Source organism: Microcebus murinus, chromosome 29 (genome assembly GCF_040939455.1).
Source record: "Microcebus murinus isolate Inina chromosome 29, M.murinus_Inina_mat1.0, whole genome shotgun sequence".
Lineage (NCBI taxonomy): Eukaryota > Metazoa > Chordata > Mammalia > Primates > Cheirogaleidae > Microcebus > Microcebus murinus.
The window spans coordinates 3,932,371-3,953,972 of NC_134132.1; the positions used below are offsets into that span (position 1 = coordinate 3,932,371).

At 51.1% G+C, this 21,602-nt stretch overlaps 1 protein-coding gene across 2 annotated transcripts in view; it reads left to right on the forward strand.

The window, feature by feature from the left end:
- Positions 1-20,596, forward strand: part of TSPAN5 (tetraspanin 5) — a 156,671-nt gene extending 136,075 nt beyond the window's left edge. The window contains exons 3-8 of one of the 2 annotated variants that reach the window (XM_020284571.2): positions 6,806-6,952; positions 11,189-11,359; positions 13,532-13,657; positions 16,326-16,373; positions 16,481-16,597; positions 18,516-20,596. In XM_020284571.2, the coding sequence (XP_020140160.1) occupies positions 6,806-6,952; positions 11,189-11,359; positions 13,532-13,657; positions 16,326-16,373; positions 16,481-16,597; positions 18,516-18,581 (675 nt within the window). In that variant the 3' untranslated portion in view covers positions 18,582-20,596. The remainder of the gene's footprint in view (positions 1-6,805; positions 6,953-11,188; positions 11,360-13,531; positions 13,658-16,325; positions 16,374-16,480; positions 16,598-18,515) is intronic. The other variant, XM_020284572.2, reaches the window with a different exon arrangement.
- Positions 20,597-21,602: the final 1,006 nt, after the last annotated feature.

Below are 21,602 nucleotides of genomic sequence, written 5' to 3' on the forward strand. Positions count from 1 at the left end.
CTTCTCTTTGCTCCCCTCTCTACGGCACCCCTTTTGTATGCTCTGAGCTGCTGCCCACCCCTGGCGCTCGCTCCTCATGGCTTCCCCCTCTGCCGTTTCTCTGTGTGTCTTAGATTATTTCCAGTTCCCCAAGAAAGAGATCTGACTGATTAGCAGGTCAGTGGACTGTCACCTCCGTTAGGCATGGTCATCAGGTGTGGCCCCGGCTTTCTGCAGAGGGGCTCAGTTGGTGCAGATGCTCAGAGCAAAACAGATCCTTCCCCGGTGCAGTTGGGTTTGACGCCCCTTCCGGGTGTGTCTGCAGCGTTGCATGTCTTCCTATCGTTCTCCCACGTGATGGTGATCGTGACAGTGATTCACTTCTATTGAATTCTCACCATGTGTCAAGCGCTTAACATCTCGTTTGGATTTACTTGGATTCTTTCCATTGCTGTAGTTTGAGTATTTAACCCTCCAAGCCTCGTGGAAATTTGATCCCCAGTGTGGGAGGTGGGGCGGACCCCTCCCGGTGGCTTGGTGTCATCCTCGTGGTAATGAGAGAGTTCTTGCTCTGTTAGTTCCTGCAAGAGTTGGCATCTTCCCGGTCTCTCTTGCTCCCTTTCTCGCCACATGGTCTGCACACACCAGTCCCCTCTGCCTTCCGCCACAGCCACCTGCGGCCCTCCCGAGACGCAGAGCCTGGTGCCCCCTTCTCGTGCAGCCTGCAGAGCCAAGTGACTCTCTTCTTCACAGGTCACCCAGCCTAGGAGTTCCTTTACAGCAACACAAATGGACTAAGACATCTGTCGGCCTCATAATAATCTTATGGTATAGGGTGCCATTTCACAGATGGGGAAACTGAGGCTTACGCAGATGAGGTAACTTGCCTAAGATCACGCAAGTAATAAGTAGTGGAATTGAGGTTCACGATGAGGCAGTCTGTATGGTAGGGTCCTGTCTGTCTCTCTGCAGACGAGCCCTTGTCCAGGCTGCCTGACTCTCGTGTTTAGGATCCCAGGGGAAATCGGAGGTGAGCCATGTGAGCTTGAGTAGTGTACAGGGTGGTTTGTGCGAGAGGAGGTTATCTGGAATGTTCTCTCTGTCAGACTCCAGCAGATTTGTCTAAGTGGCTGGAATATCAGAATCTCTCTTGTATCATGGTGGGTGCGCATGGACACAGTTTTTGCTCTTGGCTCTCTGAACTTCTGTTATAATAATCATGCCTCTGACCTGTGCCATTCGTGTGTCTTACTTCTTTCTAGACACATAGTGGTCTCTTTGCTGAGGTCTGAGGGATACTGTCTGGTGCCTCGTGGATAGTGGAAATCTCCTACTTTCACTGCAGGAACATCTCTTAAAGGCTCCAAGTGGATATGCCCAGAGCTAGTTGTCCAAAAGCCAATTTGGGGAGTGGCCAATGTGTTGAATATATTTGTTTCTTTCAACTTCTTTAGTTGACTGGTGTTCATTTGGTCTTGACAGCAGCATGTTATGTTATGGGCACTTTGTTCTCGCCTCTGCTGCCCGCCGCAGCGGCAGCTGTGGTCTATAGAGGCAGGAGAGGAAAAGACTGAGAGTCCAAGGAAAATACAATGAGCTTATAGTTTCAAATTGAAGAACTCTTGCATATCTATTCATTTATGTCAGGTCTTATTAATGTATTAATAAACAATACATATGGGAATTCCTCCTATACAGTGTTCTGGATCTGTACTCCTTTGTATTTATTTTTCTCGTCACCTGCAATCTTGGCCTCTGGCTCTCTCTCCTTCTCTTTCTGTCTCTGCTGCTGCCGTTCAGAGTCTCACGCTTACATCCACCAGAACAAGTGGTTAAAGGAAATAAGAGCATGTGGCCATGTGGCCAGTTGCTCTGCTTCTCACCCATTTATCCTCATTCCAATTAGATTCAGCTTCATGGGGCAACAGTTTCTGACATCCTCTGCAAAGTCTAGGACCCCTGACACCTGTCACCCCTGGGCTTTGCCTGGATCCGGTAGGGGAAGGATAAGCACTTACTGTAGGTGACAAACGCCAGGCTCTGTGTGGGCACTTCCAGCATAAGCAGCAGTTCTGGGTGCAGAAGAGAGTAGCCAAGTGGCATTTTGCACTCATTTTTTTTTCAGTAAGTTTGAGTTTTAAAAAGTTGGTATTTGAACTCAAGGGCTGAATATCCATGTCTGCATGGAGAATTGGTGCTTAAACCGCTTCGCATGTTACTTGTCAGTGACACAGACAAAGGTCCTACAAGCTGCATCCGGAACTGCTGGTTTCATTGATGATGCTGAATGGGTGGTGCGTTCACAGGAATGCAGACTGTTTGTACCGGCTTAATTGTTACGTTGACGTGAAGTATCAGCCACCTGGATAAAGTGACCAGTTAGAGTCCAGCACGTCCCTCTCCCCCGTCTGCTCCCCATGCCCACAAGACATTTTTTTCCTCCCTGCATAAAGGGTGAGCCTTAATTTTGGCCACGTGTGTATGTGTATGTGTTTGTCTACACATACACACCCACGCAGTACTGCAGATCAGTGCATTCAAAGCTGCTGTGCGGTGCTGTGCGGTGTGGGGCTCCTGACACGCAAATGAAGACCCAGATAGAAGCAGCGAGAGCAGCCAGGGGACCCTGGCGGAAGCAGAACTGCAGGACAGGCTCAGGAGCCGAGGGAATTCATCCCGCTGTCGGGACCCTCCTCCCTGCTCTTGCGCTTTGTTTCTTCCTGGGCACCTGGCCTCGTGCGTCTCACCGCAGACCGACTTCTGCCACGTGCCCTGCCTCTCGAGCTCCAGGCCACCAGAGAGAGATGCCTGCTGTGGTCTCGGCGGCCCAGGAAGGGAATCCGGACTTCTCAGCCCTCGCTTGGCACCCAGGGACCCTGTGAGAACGCGACAGCTCCCAGCGCGCTGCGCAGCAGGGGAGCGGAGTCCCCACCCGGGAGGAGGCTGTCCCGGAAGGCCAGGAGCCTGCTGGTGGTGGTCGCGCACATTCCTGAGGATCTACCTTGAATCCGAGTGCCTGTCTTCAATCACTTGGCAAACTTAACTGTCATCTTAGATTTTGTTTTCTTCCAGCTTCTTGTCATCTACAACCTTTAATTATAATCACTCTTCGGCAGGCACATGCTAGTGCTTCTCACTCATGTGTCAGGTCGAGCTTAACAAAATGGAAAAGTCCAGTGAGAGACAGACCCCGCCTTTACGGCAGCAGGAGGCTGAGCTGTCGGTTTCCTGTCATTTTCATAATCCAGAATCGCTGTTGCCAGGCGCTGTGCGTAGTCAGGAGCAGTGCAGCGGTGCACTTCTGTGAACGTGTGCAAAGTTTGCACAGATGAAACAGAAACTCTTTTTTCCCTGTCCGTCAAGGTAAGTAATCCCAAGTCGGGAAAACTGGTCACGGGGCATCGACTTCACACTTTGTGTTTCAAAATTTGAGTTAGTGATTATAGTTAATAATATGTCGTGTTCTTGAAAAATGCTGAGAGTGGATGTAAAGTGGTCTCAGCACAAAAATGTGTGCGATAATGAACGTGTGTCAGTTAGCTAGATTTAGTCATTCCACAGTGCGTATGTACTTCAAAACATCATGCTATACGTGCCAAATACATACAATTCAGCTTATGAAAATTTTAGAATTTTAAAAAATTGTACAAGCTTTCCATTTAAAAAAATAAAATCTTTAAAATATAAAGATTTTTAAATAAAATAAGTAAATAAAATGATGTGGGCTGGGAGGAGAGAAATTTTGAGTTAGTTTTCAACTGAAAACTACCTGGGGAAATTCCAAATCCATTTAAAAATAAAGTTCTTGGTAGTCCGTCCTATGCAGAATATTCATTCCCCATAGATCTCAGTGGTGTCTGTGTCCAGCTCGTCTTTTCTGGAATTTAGGATTAGATGAGTGGAATCTGGAGTCCAGCTAAGCCCCCACATGAGTGTTGTTTCCATGGAAACGGTTGAAGTCCTCTCAATTAAAACTACCTCTGCAGGCGAGGGAGAGTAAGTATTAGCATGAGTTTGTCTAAGAATCCTCCAAATTAAACCCGGAGAGTACAAATGATCTCACAGGCTCCTGACAGTGGGGATCTTACCTTTTTGTCCCTGGGAGAGGGATTGTCTTGATGTTTCAGGCACAGGTGTGTCTGTTTGCTGCACTGTCCAGGTAATCGTCCCTGTTAGCCGGTAAGCTCCGTGCATACAACTGCGGATGATGGAAGAGTGTTCGAGAACAATCTGATCTTCGCTCGGACTTGTGTGCCAGCCGCAAATAAAAAGCCCATTAAAAGTGGTGAAGTCATAGAGTCATGTTAACCTTGGAAAGAAACTGAAGGTCCTTAGGCCCCAATTTCCCATCCAGTCGGGAGCCTTCCCAGGGCACTGTTGACAAGGCCCACAGCGTCCCTTCCCCGTGGGCGGAAGCCCCCGTTCCTCAGGGCAGCGGCTCTGCTCCATCCTGGGGACCTGGTGGTGGCAGCAATGCCCCTTTGTGACGGAGCTGGCGTCTTTCGCTGCCAGGTCCTCCTCTGCTGCTGCTGCTTTCTGGTGGCCAGGAAACTGGGTCTGCTTCTTCTCCCATGGTTAGCTTTAAAACGTTTAGGAGTGGGACCGTGTGTGGCCACGTCCCCTCTGCCCCTGGCCGAGCAGGTAGGGAACATGAGGACGGCCGCTGCTAAGCCTGCCGCTGGAGGGTTCTCCAGGGCGTGGGCGGCTCCTTCCAGCGCCCGGCTTTCCCATTGTCGCCCAGATCTCGGCGGCTTCCCTGGCAAGCTTGTCCTCAGCATGGTGCGTGCAGGTGCAGAGAATTGTTCTCAGTGCTTCCGTAGTTGCCTTCAACCTTTGCCCCCAGAACCGGGTACTCGTGGTTCAGAGTTTGGACGCCTAAGAAACAAAAAACTGGATCAAAGCACTGGTCTATGCGGTCTTGGAAAGGGTGTGGTTGCCTTCTGTGACGTCACCTCAGAAGTGACTGCACCCTCCTGACTGCTCTCATGACCTTTCAACCTTTTGCCTGTGACTTTATTTAAACCTTTGACCTTTTATTTTATTAGGTTTAAGCTTTACATTTTAAGAGTCCTGTAACAATTTCTCATATGTATTCTGTCATTAGTATCCTATTATTGTTCTTCAGTTGCAGCCCCCCCCCAAAGGAAGCAAACAGAAAAACCTAACAAAATACTCTTCTCCACATGCCCCCACGGCCTTAAATAGATTAAAACCCAAAAGTCCTAAACTCAGCTGTTGATCAGTGCCCACTGGGAAGTACTAGGAAGCAGGCACATGGCCCTACTTGGGGGGCGGGTACTGAAATAGACATTCTGTTCTGGTTGCAAAAAATCCATAGTTGGGTCACCTCTAGCCAGTCACCAAACTGCTCTGTTTTTCCTCAAGTATAAAATCAGATGAGTATTCTCTGTTCTTCCAGGTGGTTGAGAGTACTTTGAAAATAAACTAATTATTAAGACTTTATAGCAGGCCAGACGCAGTGGCTCACGCCTGTAATCCTAGCTCTCTGGGAGGCCGAGGCGGGAGGATCACTCAAGGTCAGGAGTTCAAAACCAGCCTGAGCAAGAGTGAGAAACTCTGTCTCTACCATAAATAGAAAGAAATTAATTGGACAACTAAAAATATATAGAAAAAATTAGCCGGGCATGGTGGCATGCACCTGTAGTCTCAGCTACTCGGGAGGCTGAGGCAGGAGGATTGCTTGAGCCCAGGAGTTTGAGGTTGCTGTGAGTGAGGCTGATGCCACGGCACTCTAGCCCAGGTGACAGAGTGAGAATCTGTCTCAAAAAAAAAAAGACTTTATAGCAAACTATACCATGATACTCTGGGGGTATTTTTGATTGTGAGAGTACAAAACAAACTTACTAAGACAAGAAAATAAAATATGGTGATACTGCGTTTAAGGCTCACATACACACACACACATATATATACACACACACACATAGCTTCAGAGTAATCTCATAATTTCTAAGCTAGGTTCTGGGCAGTAGATGTGGCATCATATTTAAGGGAGAGAGGGTTTCAGTAAATAAGTGCCATTGTTTGTGGAGAACTGAAATTCCTCTGAGTTCCTGTGGTCGTCTTAGGGGAGGAGAATGAATTGAAAGTGAGGGAGTAACCTTTGATTTATAAAGCCTTTAAATCCCAGCGCTCCGTAGGAGGTGGCAGGAAGTACCCCTGGCAACCAGGTTAGAACAGCACGAACCACGGGACGTGGGCTTTCAGGACCTGAGCCCGACAGTCTCCCGCGAAACTCAAGAGCGAATCCAGAGGGGAAATGTGTCTTTGGCAAACTTGTCGGTGCTTGTGGCGGGGCCGGCTGCTGCGTTAGTTTTCAGCTTCTAGCTCAGCCCCTGTGACCTGGGAAAGGCCAGAGCTTTGACGTGGGCAGTGGTCTGACATCCTCGGGTCCTGGGGCGTGAAGATCACCCCACCCCTCTCTGGGTGTCAGGGTGTGTTTTTCTTACACGCCTGTGTTCTACTCAAGACTGCTTACATGTGGGGACATAGAAAACAAAGGTAACATCTGCGTCTCCTCCATACAAGGTCTGATGACATTTCCTTGGGGTCATTTTTTGCTCTATGTAATTTTCCCCCAAATATGAACACAGTTAGACCTTGGAAAGAAAGCAGTTTCTTTTCTGTCTTCCTTTCTTTCCTTTTTCCTCTGTGTGTGTGGTGTCTCAAGTATTAACCATGCCTGACAATCAGATGGCCTCAGAAGTTTCTCTCTGGGAGGGAGGAAAATACAAGTGCAATAACAACCCTTACTGTTGGAAACTGACGCCATGGCCTGGTGCCTTGTGTTCTTTTCTGCTCCCAGGGAGTTCTGTCCAACATTTCTTCCATCACCGATCTCGGCGGCTTTGACCCAGTTTGGCTCTTCCTTGTGGTGGGAGGAGTGATGTTCATTTTGGGATTTGCAGGGTGCATCGGAGCGCTCCGGGAAAACACTTTCCTCCTCAAGTTTGTAAGTATCCCACCCTCCACTCTCACACCGAGAGCCACACTCTAGTCTTCTCTAGGGGGACGCAGTGTCTGCAGGCAGGACGGCGAGCTCTGCCAAAGGCACTGGCTAAACAGGGCCAGGTCATGGTTTTCTTCTAGGAGAACCTTCTAGAGCCCACCCCCAGCCCCCTTAATATAGTAGGCCCGCCCCTGCCATTCATGGAGGTTTTGTGCGTGTGTGTCACAGATTTGCATTGCAATCCCTAAGATACCTTTAAGGTAGGTATATGCATATTTCTTCTTTTAAGTGATTTCCACCCACCCTCTGTTACACACATAATAAGTAGAGAACTGTGCGCATAAATTGGTTTAGAGAAACCAGGCGTAAGCCCAGTGACCGTGGCCCTCCCAGATTAAATCTGTTCAACAGCAGGTTTTGGCAAATACGGAGAAGCAGTAAAAGGTAAATCTCCTTTGTACTCCGCCAGCACGAAGCTACCCTTTGCATGACGAGCATCTAAAGATCTTTTCCAGGGCATTTGGTGTGGTCACTGTTGAATGTTTGTAGAAGAGGGATTTCACCAGGCCATGTATCAGTATGAAAAGTAAAAGTAGAGAAAGAAAAGCGAAAGCTTTTCCTTTGGAGATTGCTTCAAAGGAGAACCGAGTGGGTTATGCTTTCGTGCATCTTAAATGCAGCCGTGGGCCAGCCAAGCGCACCTGTCCGTGTGGAGCTTGGGGGGCTGGGGTCTGCGTCACAGCCCGCATGTGAAGGTCCACCCCCCTTCCAAGAGCAGGGAAAGGACCAAAAGGACCCACCTTCCTGGGGAAGGCGGTGAGGATCTAGAGGACAGTTTTAGTACCTGTGACATTCCCCGTTCCTGGAATCGTTGCCAGCCTTTGCCGACACACCATCCAGGGCTGTATTTATTTAAGATAGAGGTGCACCTAGGACTAGTCCAGCAGCCACGCGGCGTGGGTCTCCCTCCCTCAGCATGTCTGCCACGTCGTCCTGCGGCATCTTTCCTCCAGGGGGGACTCCCCGCTTCTCCCTTGGGGCAGCCCTTTTTGAATTTGGGCAGCTCCAGTTCAGAGAAGGGTCTGGAGCCTGATTAGCCTGGGAGTTCACGTGGCTCATGCTAGCAAGGAAACTCCAGGGCACTTGGTCCTGTGTGCGCTTTAGTGAGCAGGTGGCTCTCCGCTTCGCACACGTGGGCCTGCGGTGGCCGTAGCTAGTGTCCCGAGACTGCGTCTGCCCCACCTGCCCGGTCCCTCCCCTTCCACGCACACCCACAGCCAAACACTTCCTCCTTCACCTGGGGAGAGACCTGTGGAGACCCCGGGAGAGCTCTGTCCCCATGGCGACCTGTCACTCTGCCAGCCTTCCTGGCGCGGCATCCCAGCGCCGAGCGCCCCTCTCCTGGCCGCCTGCAGCCCAGCCAGGCCGAGTCACACTCACCTGGCACCCTGTTTTATCCGTTCCGGCCTTCGTGCCTCAAAATGTGGGACCGCCTTTAATATGATTTACCTGAATATAATGTCATTTATAATGGTAGTCCCTTTAATATAGTTTATTTTTGTAGCAGATGCTGAGAAAGAGAGAAAGGCAGAAATTTACACAGTTGACTAAATTGGCACCTTAAATTTATGAAGTCCCACATTGGAAATGAAAAGAATTCTGTTCTTCCTGGGATTTTTTAAGTCTTAGAGGATTTTTAAAATGGCTTCTCGATTTAGTACAAAAAAAAATAAAAATTGGCCTGGAATAATCTCCGAACAGGAGGTATGAATTAAGTATTAAGTAAATGTCAACATGGTTCCAAATAGCCTGAAAGCTCGGAAGCCACAGGCTGGGAGCATGGCTGAGGGACTGCAAGAGCCAGCGGGCCGGGGAGTACACACGGAGCTTCCTGCCGCCCGAGGCCGAGGATGGAGCCTGAGAGCCGCCTCTGCACCTTTGCAAATAGAGGAAATTGGCTCAACCGGGCCTGGGCCACTGAGGTTTCTGCCAGATATTTTCTGTGAATTGAATTTGGACTCAGTGTTTGAAATGTATATTATGTAACATGATGAGAACATTTACCAAGGGAGGTGGAAAATGAACTTTATGGAGGTGAGAACAAAAACCTAATTAGAATCCTTGCATGACTTCTGTCTTGGTGTTTGCTGTGTACGCTTATGTGTGCTAGCTACAGCTTTGTCATTTCTATAGTCTGGTGCCTCTTACGGACGCGTTTAGTGTGGTACCTAATAAAGGGCATGGTGTTAAACTGCAGGGTGGGCATTGAGCAAAAGTGTCACGCCTGTCATCCCAGCACTTTGGGAGGCTGAGGCAGGAGGGTCACTTGAGCTCAGCAGTTTAAGACCAACCTGAGAAACATAGCGAGACCCCCATCTCTACAGAAAATTAAAAAGTGAGTTGGGCATGGTGGCGCATGCCTGTAGTCCCCACTACTTGAGAGGCTGAGGTAGGAGGATCACTTGAGCCCAGAAACTCAAGGCTAATTAAAAAAAAAAAAATAGTGTGATTTTTTTTTTTTCTGTCCCTTTTTCTAGATTAAGGAAAGCTTTAAGTTGAAATTATAGACACCACTGGTGATAATTAAGAACTGTTTAAATTCTATTTTTAGTGAACATATCAAGGGCAGATAACCAGGGCCCCTGTGGAAACCCGAGGGGCTGAGCTGTAGGGTCTAGAGTTGGGGCCTAAAGCTGGGGGTCCAGGACTTTGCCAGGGACTTATTTTCTCCCTCCTCCCTCTTCCCAGCCCATCCTTGCCCAGGCCCGCCCACTGCCCGCCCTGCATTCCCCAGCCACATGGCCCCGCCCACTGCCCTGCACTCCCCAGCCACATGGCCCCGCCCACTGCCCTGCCCTCCCCAGCCACATGGCCCCGCCCACTGCCCGCCCTGCATTCCCCAGCCACATGGCCCCGCCCACTGCCCTGCCCTCCCCAGCCACATGGCTCCGCCCACTGCCCACGCTGCCCTCCCCAGCCACATGGGACTGTGAGGGCTTCAGAGGCTGCACGTGGTCCCACCAGCCTTGCTTCTGCACAGCCCACCTGCCTCCGGGCCTCGCCCTTCGTGCATCAGTCATAGATGTTTGCTGAGTGAATAAACGTTTTTTGTCTTTTTTCTTTTAATGGGTAACCATGTCCTTTCCTTTGCACCCCTCACCCAACACGTTTCCCTCCCGGCTGCTGCATGTAGAAACCACAACCTGCTCAAGCTGCCTCTGCCGCCCCAGCCCTCTGCAGCCTCGGGACCTCTGCCCCACAGGCGTGGCCCCGGCGTCACCCAGTCTGCCATTGTCACCAGAAGAGTTTGCCACAATGTCCACATCCTTCCCAACCCATTTCTCATAATCTGTTTTAGCAGAAAAGTTTGCAAAGGGTGAGAGCGTGGGGTGGCGGGCGGTGGAAAGAACCGTGGTGTGAACAGGAGGTTGGTATGACTAAGATGAGGCTCCTGGTGGCCTCTGGGTGGAAGGGAAGTTCTCCGGCGTCATGGGCAGCCCCCACACCGCCCCCTGCTCTGGAGCCCTCCTTCTCTAATGAATCAGAAGTCTCCCTTCCAAATTTTGATGTCACTTTAAATGGGTGCAGCTAGCATTCCCAAGAGAGCCCTCAACCTGGAGGTTTCATTTTGTTTGCGTGATGGGAAATTATTGTCATTGTCATAGCCACCCCCACTTCCTCTCGGTTCCCTCTTCTAAGATGAACACATCTGCAATTTGTACCCCGTGCGGCAGGTGCAAAGGGGAGTCAAAGGGTGTCTGAATCCACAAAAGGAATATGCTGCGCACAGCATCAAGGCCACGGTTACAAGTGACAGGCGATCTTGAAACACTGGAATAAGCTGTCTTTTGAGATGTAATAGGAAAGCTCGCCAGAGGTAGGGCGGGTCAGCGTTCAAGCGTCTGGCAGTACATTAATCACAAGAAATTCATTAGGCCTTAATGTGGGTCTAATGAGAAATTCCTATTATCCATGTTTGCATATGGGCTTTGTTGGTTAATTATCAAATAGAACACCAGAGACCCTAAAATGTGATTATGAAATGATTTTTAAGTTTTACAAGTCCTTTCTTGGAGTGTAATGTCCTATTAATGAATCTTAAGAAACTGAAGATTATGTGCTTTGGAGATGTGTTAACAACCCAGTATAATTGCGAACCTTTTTAGAGAGCCATTTGACTGTGTGTGATCAAAATAGCCCTTTTTTAACTGTTCTCTGTGTCTGTGCCTTTTGTCTTAGTTTTCCGTGTTCCTGGGGATTATTTTCTTCCTGGAGCTCACTGCTGGAGTTCTGGCGTTTGTCTTCAAAGACTGGATCAAAGACCAGCTGTATTTCTTTATAAACAACAACATCAGAGCGTACAGGGATGACATTGATTTGCAAAACCTCATAGACTTCACCCAGGAATATGTAAGTTTAAATGTGGTTTATTTGCAAGTGGAAAACCTTCTCGTAACCTTGACCCCAGTGAACGCTCCTCCTGGCTTCTGGAAACGACCTGCCTTTTCTACATGGGTTTCTGCTTGGTTGTTTATCATTTTCTGACTTGCTCCATGACTTGCAGGATTTGTACCCTAAATGGAAATGTCCTATTTTTACTCGATTCAATTTCTATTAAGTTAGAGGAACAAAGAAAAAAAAGAAAAATCTCGTGAGCAAAAAAAAAAAAAAAAGTTTATAATTGCAGTTATAATCTTTTAGCATGTGAAGAAAGAACATTGTTTTGCTTCAGGTGAAAATTTTTATTTTAATTTACTTTTTATTTGTATACATTCATGTGAAGTTTTATTTGGTTATTAAATACGGATTCTTATTCTTTGCCCCCTTTTTTGTTAATCTGTGCTACTTCACAGCTTATAATATACTTATCAATAGAATATTTGTCTACGAAGTTCCTACAATATTCCCGTCCGAACGTTGTTACAGCACATGCAGCTAAAGCCAAAAGTGTAGAAACTCCTACGGCCTAGTGGCTTCTAACCGGGGAAGAATCTGTGCGCTGGAGTCCCGGCCACGGCCCCGGTCCCCGAGCCTGATGTCTAGTGGCTTCTGCAGTGGAGACAGCGGCAGATGTCCTGCTTCGCTCAGAATGCAAAATGGTTCAGCAAGGGGCCAGAAGCCACAGGTCTAGTGCCAAACTCTGGTTAGCTAAGGCACCTTGGGCTCACAGGACCGCGATCTAGTTCCCTGACAGTGAAATGGAAGCAACGCTAGCTTGTGACGCTCAGCGAGGTGCGCGTGGCTTTACGTTAGGTTTAAGGTGTTCGTGTTCTGCAAACAGGCAGGTCTTCGTGCGCCTGCGCTGGCCGGGTGGCCGGGCAGACTGGCCCGTGCTCCCTGGCACGAATACGTAGGGCAGGACCGGCGGGCAGGCCTTCCTTGGGTTGGAGTTTTCCAGAACGAGCTGGGGCCCCTGCGATAAAGGCAGGCAGTGGCCGGTGACACTTGTCCGGAAGGTGGCCGCCCCGCCACTGGGCACTCAGCACTGCACTGGCGTGTGTGGGTTTGTTGAGTGGCAGCAGCAACAAGGGTCCGGGCGTCAGTTGTCCCTCGGGTGTGACATTCAGTCCTGTGTCATCTCCGCAGCTGACGTCACTGTGCTGTGAGGTCACAGTGGTGCAGGCCCACCCCTCCCCACGCGTTGTCCCCGGCCAGTTTGCATGACAGAGTGGCCGAGCTCGGTAGCAAACCCTGCGGTGCTCAGCCGAGCCCGGCCGGCCCGCCGCGTTGGAGGAGCATGCGTCTACACCGCCTGTCGGAGTGCTGCCTGCTGAGCCTGGCCACGCTGCTGCTGCTCCATGTGATTCATTTCTCTGTCCTAGGGTTCAGTGCTTCGGAGTGGCTGTTGGTCCCGAAAGCCGTAACACGGCCAGGCCTGGAACGTATCTGAGTGGGAGAAGCAGAGGTCGCGGCCCCGCAGGACGGCAGGGGCTGGGGGGGGGCCTCGACCCGGGCCACGTACGCCCGCCGGACTTAACAGTCGTTTTGTTATATTTTAGCTTAGGTGACTGACTTTTTAAAGTTCAAAGTGTGAGCACATGGTTTTGTTTTAAAATATTCCAGAGTAGAAACAAAAACCATGGAAAGGAAGCCCCTAGAACTTTCGGCGGTCACGTCCTGGGGATGGCTTCCCAGTGTAGACCAATGCTGGATCTTATCAGATTGGACACTTGCGTGTGTCAGTTACACCTCCATAAATCAGATTTTTTGAAAAAAACCACTAAAATGTAGAGGTCAGAACTTTAAAAAAGTAAGCCTTTGGCGAGCCTGCCCACATCCCCAGCTGCCTCCTCCAGACACTGCCACTGTTGCCAGTGTCTTGTTTATCCTTCTAGAATGTTCCCAAGCCAAACAGATCCTGTTCCGGCTGAGCCTGGCCGTGGGACCGCTCAGCCCTCTTCTCCCTGGCGCCGGGCGAGCTCAGCCGGCCGAGCCCCAGGCCGCGCCCGCACACGCCTTCGGCCGGCCCCTCGGAGCGTGCACGGGGCGTCGGGGTCGGTCTGGCTGGACGGCAATTCCCGGACAGCAGAGCGGGTGTCGCCTCCGCGCGGGGACGTTCTAATTCTCTCCTGTTTGCTCTAGTGGCAGTGCTGTGGGGCTTTTGGAGCTGATGATTGGAACCTAAATATTTACTTCAATTGCACAGATTCCAACGCAAGCCGAGAGCGATGCGGCGTGCCATTCTCCTGCTGCACTAAAGACCCCGCGGTGAGTGCGTGGGGCGGCAGGGACACTGTTCTCCTTGAAACCTCTCGGAGCGGTCGCTCCCGACTGTGGCTGGGCAGGGGCCGAGAGCTCAGGTCTCCCGGCAGGAGTGCCGACCGCCCGAGCTGATGTCGCGGCAGGCGCTGCTGGTTCCTAGTCTGCGCCTTTAGCTCGTTGGCTCGGTTAAGGGCAGGACGTTCCTGCCAGCAGGTATCCTGCCTTGCAGGTACCCGGCACCCGCGTGTCGGCACCTTCCCAAGCTCAAACTGCCAGCAGGTGACCGAGCCGAGCCCCAGACCCCGGCAGCCAGTCCCCGTCACCTGCTAGTTCTTAATGCGGCAGGCTCCCGGGAGCTCCGCAGCGGACGGGGTGGTGGCCCTCCTCTTCCCGGTGTAGGCTAGGGGAAATAGGAGGAGTAGGAGCGGGCGAGACAGCGGCCCAGATGCTCGGGTGTCACAGTGACGGTAGTGACTGAGGTTTGTGTTTTATTTCACGTAAAGGAAAATATGAAACCTATTTATAAGCCGCTCCTTTTTACCAAAGGTTTCATTACCTTTTGGGTCAGGTCCTGTGTCTGGCGTGTAAAATGGCGTAAAGCGCAGCTCTCCAGCGCTGGAAGGACAAGCAAGAGCGGTTACTCCCACATCTGTCCCCGTGTGCACCTAGCCTGGCCGCTCCGGGACTCTGTTCTGTGCCCTACGGTCCCCGATGTCCCTCTGCAGGGACTCTGTTCTGTGCCCTACGGTCCCCGATGTCCCTCTGCAGGGACTCTGTTCTGTGGCCCTATGGTCCCCAATGTCCCCTGCAGACCCCTCGCCCCGTAAACAGAGCCGCGTGGCACTCTGAGTTCAGCCAGCCGCCTGTGGGGCTCTTGACAGGGGCTGTGGCCTTGGGGTGGGAGCGGCTGCCCCGGGGCCACCTGGGCTGTTTCGCATGGTCCAAAGGAGGAAGCTGAGAATCAACCCCCCACCCCTGTCCCCCCTCCATCCTTACCCCTGTCCCCCCTCCATCCCACCCCGTCCCCCTCCATCCTACCCCTGTCCCCCCTCCATCCCACCCCTGTCCCCCCTCCATCCCACCCCTGTCCCCCTCCATCCCACCCCTGTCCCCCCTCCATCCCACCCCTGTCCCCCCTCCATCCCACCCGTCCCCCCTCCATCCCACCCCTGTCCCCCCTCCATCCCACCCCTGTCCCCCCTCCATCCCACCCCTGTCCCCCCTCCATCCCACCCCTGTCCCCCCTCCATCCCACCCCTGTCCCCCTCTATCCCACCCCTGTCCCCCCTCCATCCCACTCCTGTCCCCCTCCATCCTTACCCCTGTCCCCCCTCCATCCCACCCCTGTCCCCCTCTATCCCACCCCTGTCCCCCCTCCATCCCACTCCTGTCCCCCTCCATCCTTACCCCTGTCCCCCCTCCATCCCACCCCTGTCCCCCCTCCATCCCACTCCTGTCCCCCTCCATCCTACCCGTCCCCCCTCCATCCCACCCGTCCCCCCTCCATCCCACCCCTGTCCCCCTCCATCCCACCCCTGTCCCCCCTCCATCCATCCCTCCATCTCCCCTCCATCCCCTATCCCCCCTCCATCCCCCATCCCCCCTCCATCCCCCATCCCCCCTCCATCCCCCATCCCCCCTCCATCCCCATCCCCTCATCCCTCCATTCCCCCATCCCCCTGCCCCCCCTCCATCCTCCATCTCCCCTTCCTTCCTCCATTCCCCCACCCCCCATCTCCCGTCCCCCCTCCATCCCCTATCCCCCCTCCTTGCCCCGTTCCCCCTCCCCCCTCCATTCCCCCCATCCCCCTGTAACCTCCTCCATTCCCTGTCCCCCTCATTCCCCTGTCCCCGGGACAGGAGAGCCTGCCTTCCCGTGGCTCCCTCCTCTCTCTCTTCTGAGGGGGCCAGTGGCAGTGCAGAGCCCGAGGTGCCTGTCGTCCAGGCCACCTTGCGCTGTCTCCTTGCTGCCAGTTCCCCCCTTCCAGAGAATTCTAAGGATTGTCAGAAGGCACTAGGCCTCCCCTCGCAACCACAGATCCTCTGGGTAGAAGACGGCTCACTCCTTGAACTCTGACCCAGTAAAGTCTGCCCCACACCCTGCAGACAGGAAAGATAAACTAAGCCAGGACAGCGGACCCGGCTTCCCGTGAGGCCCCGGGAGGCGTCAGGCTGTCCGTGCAAGACCAGACTCGGACAGCGTTGTTTCATCTAATTGTTAAAATCATGCATTCTCATTGAAAAACCATTTGAATAAGACTAATAATACAGAAGTGTGTATATTAAAAAGTAAAAGTGCCCTCAAAAGAGCATAAGTGAAGACAGTCACTGTGTCCGTTCACCGTGGTTTTTATCTGTGTCCCCAGTCCCCTAAACCCCATACGCTGCTCGAGGTGGGCAGCACCTTGGATCTCGAGCCTTCTGCACAATGAACTTACTCTGGCAGGCCCCGAGCCTCAGTTCTCTGCATGTGTGAGACCGGGCACACTTGGACACCTGCTACTGAACGTCGTAGTGATGGCACGGAGCGGTGTATATAAAGTGTTCGCCGTGGTGCCACAGTTTGTGTGCCCAGCTCCATTTTATTGCACCTAACAGGGGTCTTGTGCCCGTGCCGCGGTAGCTTTCTGTCTAACAAGAGTGACTTCACTTCTCTCCTTTCTTTCTTCACCAGGAAGATGTCATCAACACGCAGTGTGGCTATGATGCCAGGCAAAAACCAGTAAGTGGGATCTCGCCTTGTCCCTGAGCGCAGGGGTGTGTGGAGGAGCCGTGGCGTGTGCGTGGTGCTGTCTCTGTGACACTGTGCTTTCCTCTTCCCTCGTGAAGGAGGTGGACCAGCAGATTGTCATCTACACGAAAGGCTGTGTGCCCCAGTTTGAGAAGTGGCTGCAGGACAATTTAACCATCGTGGCTGGCATCTTCATAGGCATCGCGCTGCTGCAGGTGAGACCAGAGTCCTTCTTGGATGTCGCAGGGAAAGGGTACCGGGGAGAGCGCTAGAAGCAGGTGGCAGTGGTAAGGTTAAAGTGTGGGGCAGTTTCACAGAGATACTACGCCCCTTTCTCTCTCTGGACCACCTCGCCGAAGTGCTAGTGAAGGGAGGGGACACTCGTTCTTTCTCAGCAGTCACAAGAGCCGGACTCTTTATGTCGTTGGTGTGATAGTTTCCTAACTGCACACGGTTGAGAGAAAGCAGAAAAGACCCAAATAAATATGAAGACATCCTGTTCACAGATTGCAAGATTTAATGTCATTAAGGTGGCAGTGCTCCTCAAATTGATCTACACGTTCAGTGCAGTCCCTGTTAAAATTCCATCCACCTTTTTAGCAAAACAGACAAGCCGACCCTCTGATTTATATGGAAATGGAAGGGACCCATAACAGCCAAAACAATTTGAAAAAGAAAAAAATTTGGAGAATTCATACTTTTCAGTTAAAAACTTGACTATAAAACTGCAGTAATCAAGATAGCATGTACTCAAGTAGGGTTAGCCATAAAGATTAGTGGAAAAACAGAAAGTCCAGAAATAGACCCATACAGTTGATTTTTGACAAGGGAACAAAAACCATTCAGTGAGGAAAGAACAGTCTCTTCAACAAATGGTACTGGGAAGATTGGATTTGTATACGCAAAAGAATAAATTTAGACCCCTCCCTCACACCATATATAAAAATTTAAAAATAGAGACCTGAATATAAGAGATAATGCTGTAAAACTCTAGAAGAAAACATGCATGTCAATCTTCATGACTTTGGATTAGGCAGTGTTTGCTTAGACATGATTCCCAAAGCACAAGCAAAGCACAAGCAACCAAGCAAAACATAGATAAATTGGACTTCATCAAAATTTAAAACTTCTGTGCTGAAACTAATACCATAAAGAAAGTGGAAAGAAATACTTCCACCCATTCCCCAAAATGGGTAGAGATATTTGCAAATCATTATCTGATAAGGATCTGATATCTAGAATATATAAGGAACTTTTACAGCTCAACATTAAAAAGACAAACCCAGTTTTAAAATGGGCAGAGGATCTGAATAGACATTTCTCCAAAAAACGATAAAAATGGCTAATAAGCACATGAAAAGATGCCAACATCATTAGTCATTTAAACAATGCAAATCAAGACCACAGTGAGGTATCACTTCACACCCCGTAGGATGGTGACAGTAAAAAAGACGACAACAAGTGTCAGCAGGATGTGGAGAAGGTGGGACCTCAGCCGTTGCTGATGGGAGTGAAATTGGTGCAGCCTCTTTAGAAAACAATCTGGCAGTTTCTCGGAGAGTTAAACACAGATTCACCATATGAGCCAGAATTCTGCTGGGTCATATGGGTAGGAATGTACCCAAAAGAATTAAAAACATGTTCACTCCAAACCGTGCACACAAATGTTCATCACAGCACCATTCATAATTGCCAAAAAGTGCAAAAAATGCAAATGCTCATCAACTGAGGGGAGTGGATAAACAAACTGATAATATCCATCTGATGGAATATTACTCAGGCATCAAAAGAAATGTCTGGAATAGGCAAATCCATAGAAACAGAAGGTAAAATAGTAGTTTCCAAGACCGTAGGGATGGGGAATGGGAATGACCACCCGTGAGTGGGTCTAGGGTTTCTTTCTGGGGTAATGAAATGTTCTGTAATTAGATAGTGGTGACAGTTGCCTAGTTTGTGAATATCCTAAAAACCACTGAATTATATACATTAAAAGGATGCATTTTGCCATATACACCTTGTCGCTCAGAGTTTAAAAATTAAAGGTAACGAAAATGAACGGGTCACAGTGCCCAGGGAAACCCTAATGAAGGTAAAGAGTGTCACTGTTTAACTCACTTCTACTTCCTTTCTCAGATTTTTGGGATATGCCTGGCCCAGAACCTGGTTAGTGACATCGAGGCTGTCAGGGCCAGCTGGTAGGCGCCCTGTCGCAGCCGACGCAAGACACTGGACACACCCAGCCTCCCTGACCCTCCCACGTGCCCAGCTGCGCGGCAGGGACCCGTCACCCGGCGTCCTGCCATCTCACCTAACGGAGCTGCCGAGAACTTGGTTTTTTGAGGGGGGTAAAACTGGGAAATGCTGCTCACTGACAGAATTTTTTTTTAAAAAAATAACCCGTCTGAAAGTCTTTGCGCCGTTGAATCTCTACTGTGGCCGTGAACTCACGGGTGGCTGGACGCTCGCCAAAAACGACCGGAAGGGAGGGTGGGGGCCTCAGACGTACTTGAATTTGTGGGAAATGCAGTCCTGTCCTCCGCTGCAGTAAGCCAACGGCCGGAAGAGGCAGTCTCGCTCCTCGCCACACCTGGGGGGACTGTCCCCACCGCCCGGGCGGGCGGTGGCGTGTTGGCGTCCCCCGTGGACCTTTCAGGACACTCTTCAGCTGTCGTTTGAAGAGGAAAACAGCTCGTCTTTGGGGTCTGGAGTTTGTCGTCGTATTTACCAGGTGACTCGGTGGGCACCCTTGGTCTGTCGGAGCTTCCCCTCGAGAGAGGAGTGTGTTCCCCGCACGCTGAGCGGGGCGTCGGAAGACTTGGAGCTGCTGCATTTAGCAGGACTGATCTTTTCTTCTAAGTAGGCCTGAGCTTTATTTATCACTGAAATCCAAGGAGAAAATGAGGTTAATGAAGAGAGGCATTAGTTCAACACTCCCTTATCCCCACCCCGCCAAACTAGCTGTTGGATTTTTGGAAACTCTGGCTCGTTTTGTTTTGCTTGTTTTCTTTTGTTTTTGTTTTTTTCCTTTCTTCCAAAGGCAAAAGCTATGATACAGTTCCTCTTAAATTTTAAAGTGTTTTCTTAGCTCGAATATTAATTTTCAGTGTCATCGTAACCTGCATGACGTGTGACTCTGAATCCATCGTCTCCCTTTCCTGCCATCTTCCCAGCACACGTTCAGACGTGTTACGCGGTCACATTTATCTCCTAGGTTCACGGCCAGTGGGGGGGCTGTGGCGTGTCCTCCCGCCTGGCCCGGCTGTGCGTGGCAGACAGTGCCACCGCGGGCTGGACACGGCGGCCTGTCCCGCGCCCGCCCCCTTCTTTGTCTTGAATGGGACCGGACCCGATTGCAAACAACGTTGACACGGTCACACAGCTTCTCATGGAGTTTTCTTCTTCCTCTTCTTCCAGTCTTAGTTCGCTTTTATTAAAAGAGAAAGCAGTGCATGGCCCGTGCTCGCTCTGTCCTTCACTGCGGACTGATTAGCATCAGGATGGCGTCAAAGCACAAATACTTTGGGAGGGGGTGCGTTGGCCCGGGCACGTGTCCCGTGACCCACGGTGGGAAGCCACTTCCAGGTGCTGCCGTCTCTGCCCCCCCTTGAGGTGGGGAGGACGAGTTTTGCCCCCCAGATTTTAATCCAACTGTGTCCACCGATGTCACTCTCCCGGGGAGCAGACAGCAGCCTGTGGGACGCTGGGGAAAGCACAGGCATGTCTCACAGGTGACACACTGGCCAGCACACACCTGGGCAGCAGCTAGCGTAGCTCATGGAAACATCGCCAGCTTTTCCGTCTCAGCTGCGTGTGGCATCCTGGCGGCTGATGAGTGTGTCCGTCTGCCCCGAGGGGACAGAGGTCTCAGGCCTTGTCCCGCGGCAGGGCATGTCCGGGCCGCGTGCAGGCAGAGGGGCCGTGCCCACTGCGGCCGTGGCTTGTCTCGCCTCATCCCTCCCCCCACGGTTGTCGTCCTGTCTCGTCCTGCCCTCCACGAGGCACGTTTGTCCGTCTTGTCCGTCCCCTCGTTGTCCAGCGAGCTGCATCCGACCCGCTGATGCGGGATCAGGCGGGACCCCCCCCTTGGGCGCGTCTAGCGAAAGGCCGAACAGCAAGTCCCAGTGAGTTTGAGATCTCAATTAATCACCCTTTATTTTTTACACTCGAGAGTGGTTGTAATAAAGGCTGTCATTAATAAATTCGGTTCTACCTTCCACCGAGTTACGTCTTTCTTCGTTCTCTCCTGAAGCTGTGACATTCTCTCATCCGGAGGTGCCCAAACTGCAGCCAACTGCTTCGGAGCCACCAGGTGGACTCGAGTGTGTCTCTGCTGGTGCCCAGAGCTTGCGATGCAGCCGGTCTGGGTGGCTCGGGAGAGTTTGTGTTGGGACAGGCCCTAGGTGGCGCTGCGGCTGCTTGTCTGGGAAGCTCACCTTGCGAAGCACTGCGGACTGGTTCTCCAGGAGGGACGCAGAGAGGGACAGTTTTGTGGCTAGGGACGGACAGGTCCCTTTGTGCTGTGAGTGCAGATCAGTGAGACACAGGGCCAGAGGCTAATGGGAAACCTCTGTCCCTGAGGTCACTGTGTCCGGTTACAGTCACCCCCCCCCCCCAGGCCTCACCTCAGTGGTCCGGGGTGAGGGACCCAGGGTCTGCGTTTTCTTGAAAGTTCCCTTTTAAAACTGAATACACAGTGGTATTTTGGACTGATGGACCTAGATAAATGTTGATAATATTTACAGCCTTTTTATAAGGAAATAATGTCTCACAGTCCTTTGGAGCAGGAATCTTAAAAACCCATTGGAGAAATACCAGATTGAATGTCTTTTCATTGTGAATTCCCACTGCAGAAGACGGCTTCTGTTTTTAAAGCTGATTAAATGAATACGGGGTTTTTAGGTTCATACAGTGACACTTAGACCCGGACAACATAATGTCAGATTTCTGAGAAAAATTTGTGCCTCACTTCCCTGGATATTGGAAACAGAAGTGTTATTTTGATTGCAAGGAAACTCATCAGTAGTAATTGGAGAGGACCAGTCCCTGGGCCTGAGTTTTCTTATTATCGCCCTCAGGTACTTGGCCCTCCTCGCTCGCTGCAACTCCTAGGTCAACAAAGGGGAAAATTGTGGCTCAGAAGGAAAAAGATGCTTTGTCTGCAAAACTCAAGACTTTCAGGAAGTTTCTTCAGTGTGTAGAAGGTAGACTTTAGGGGAGGAT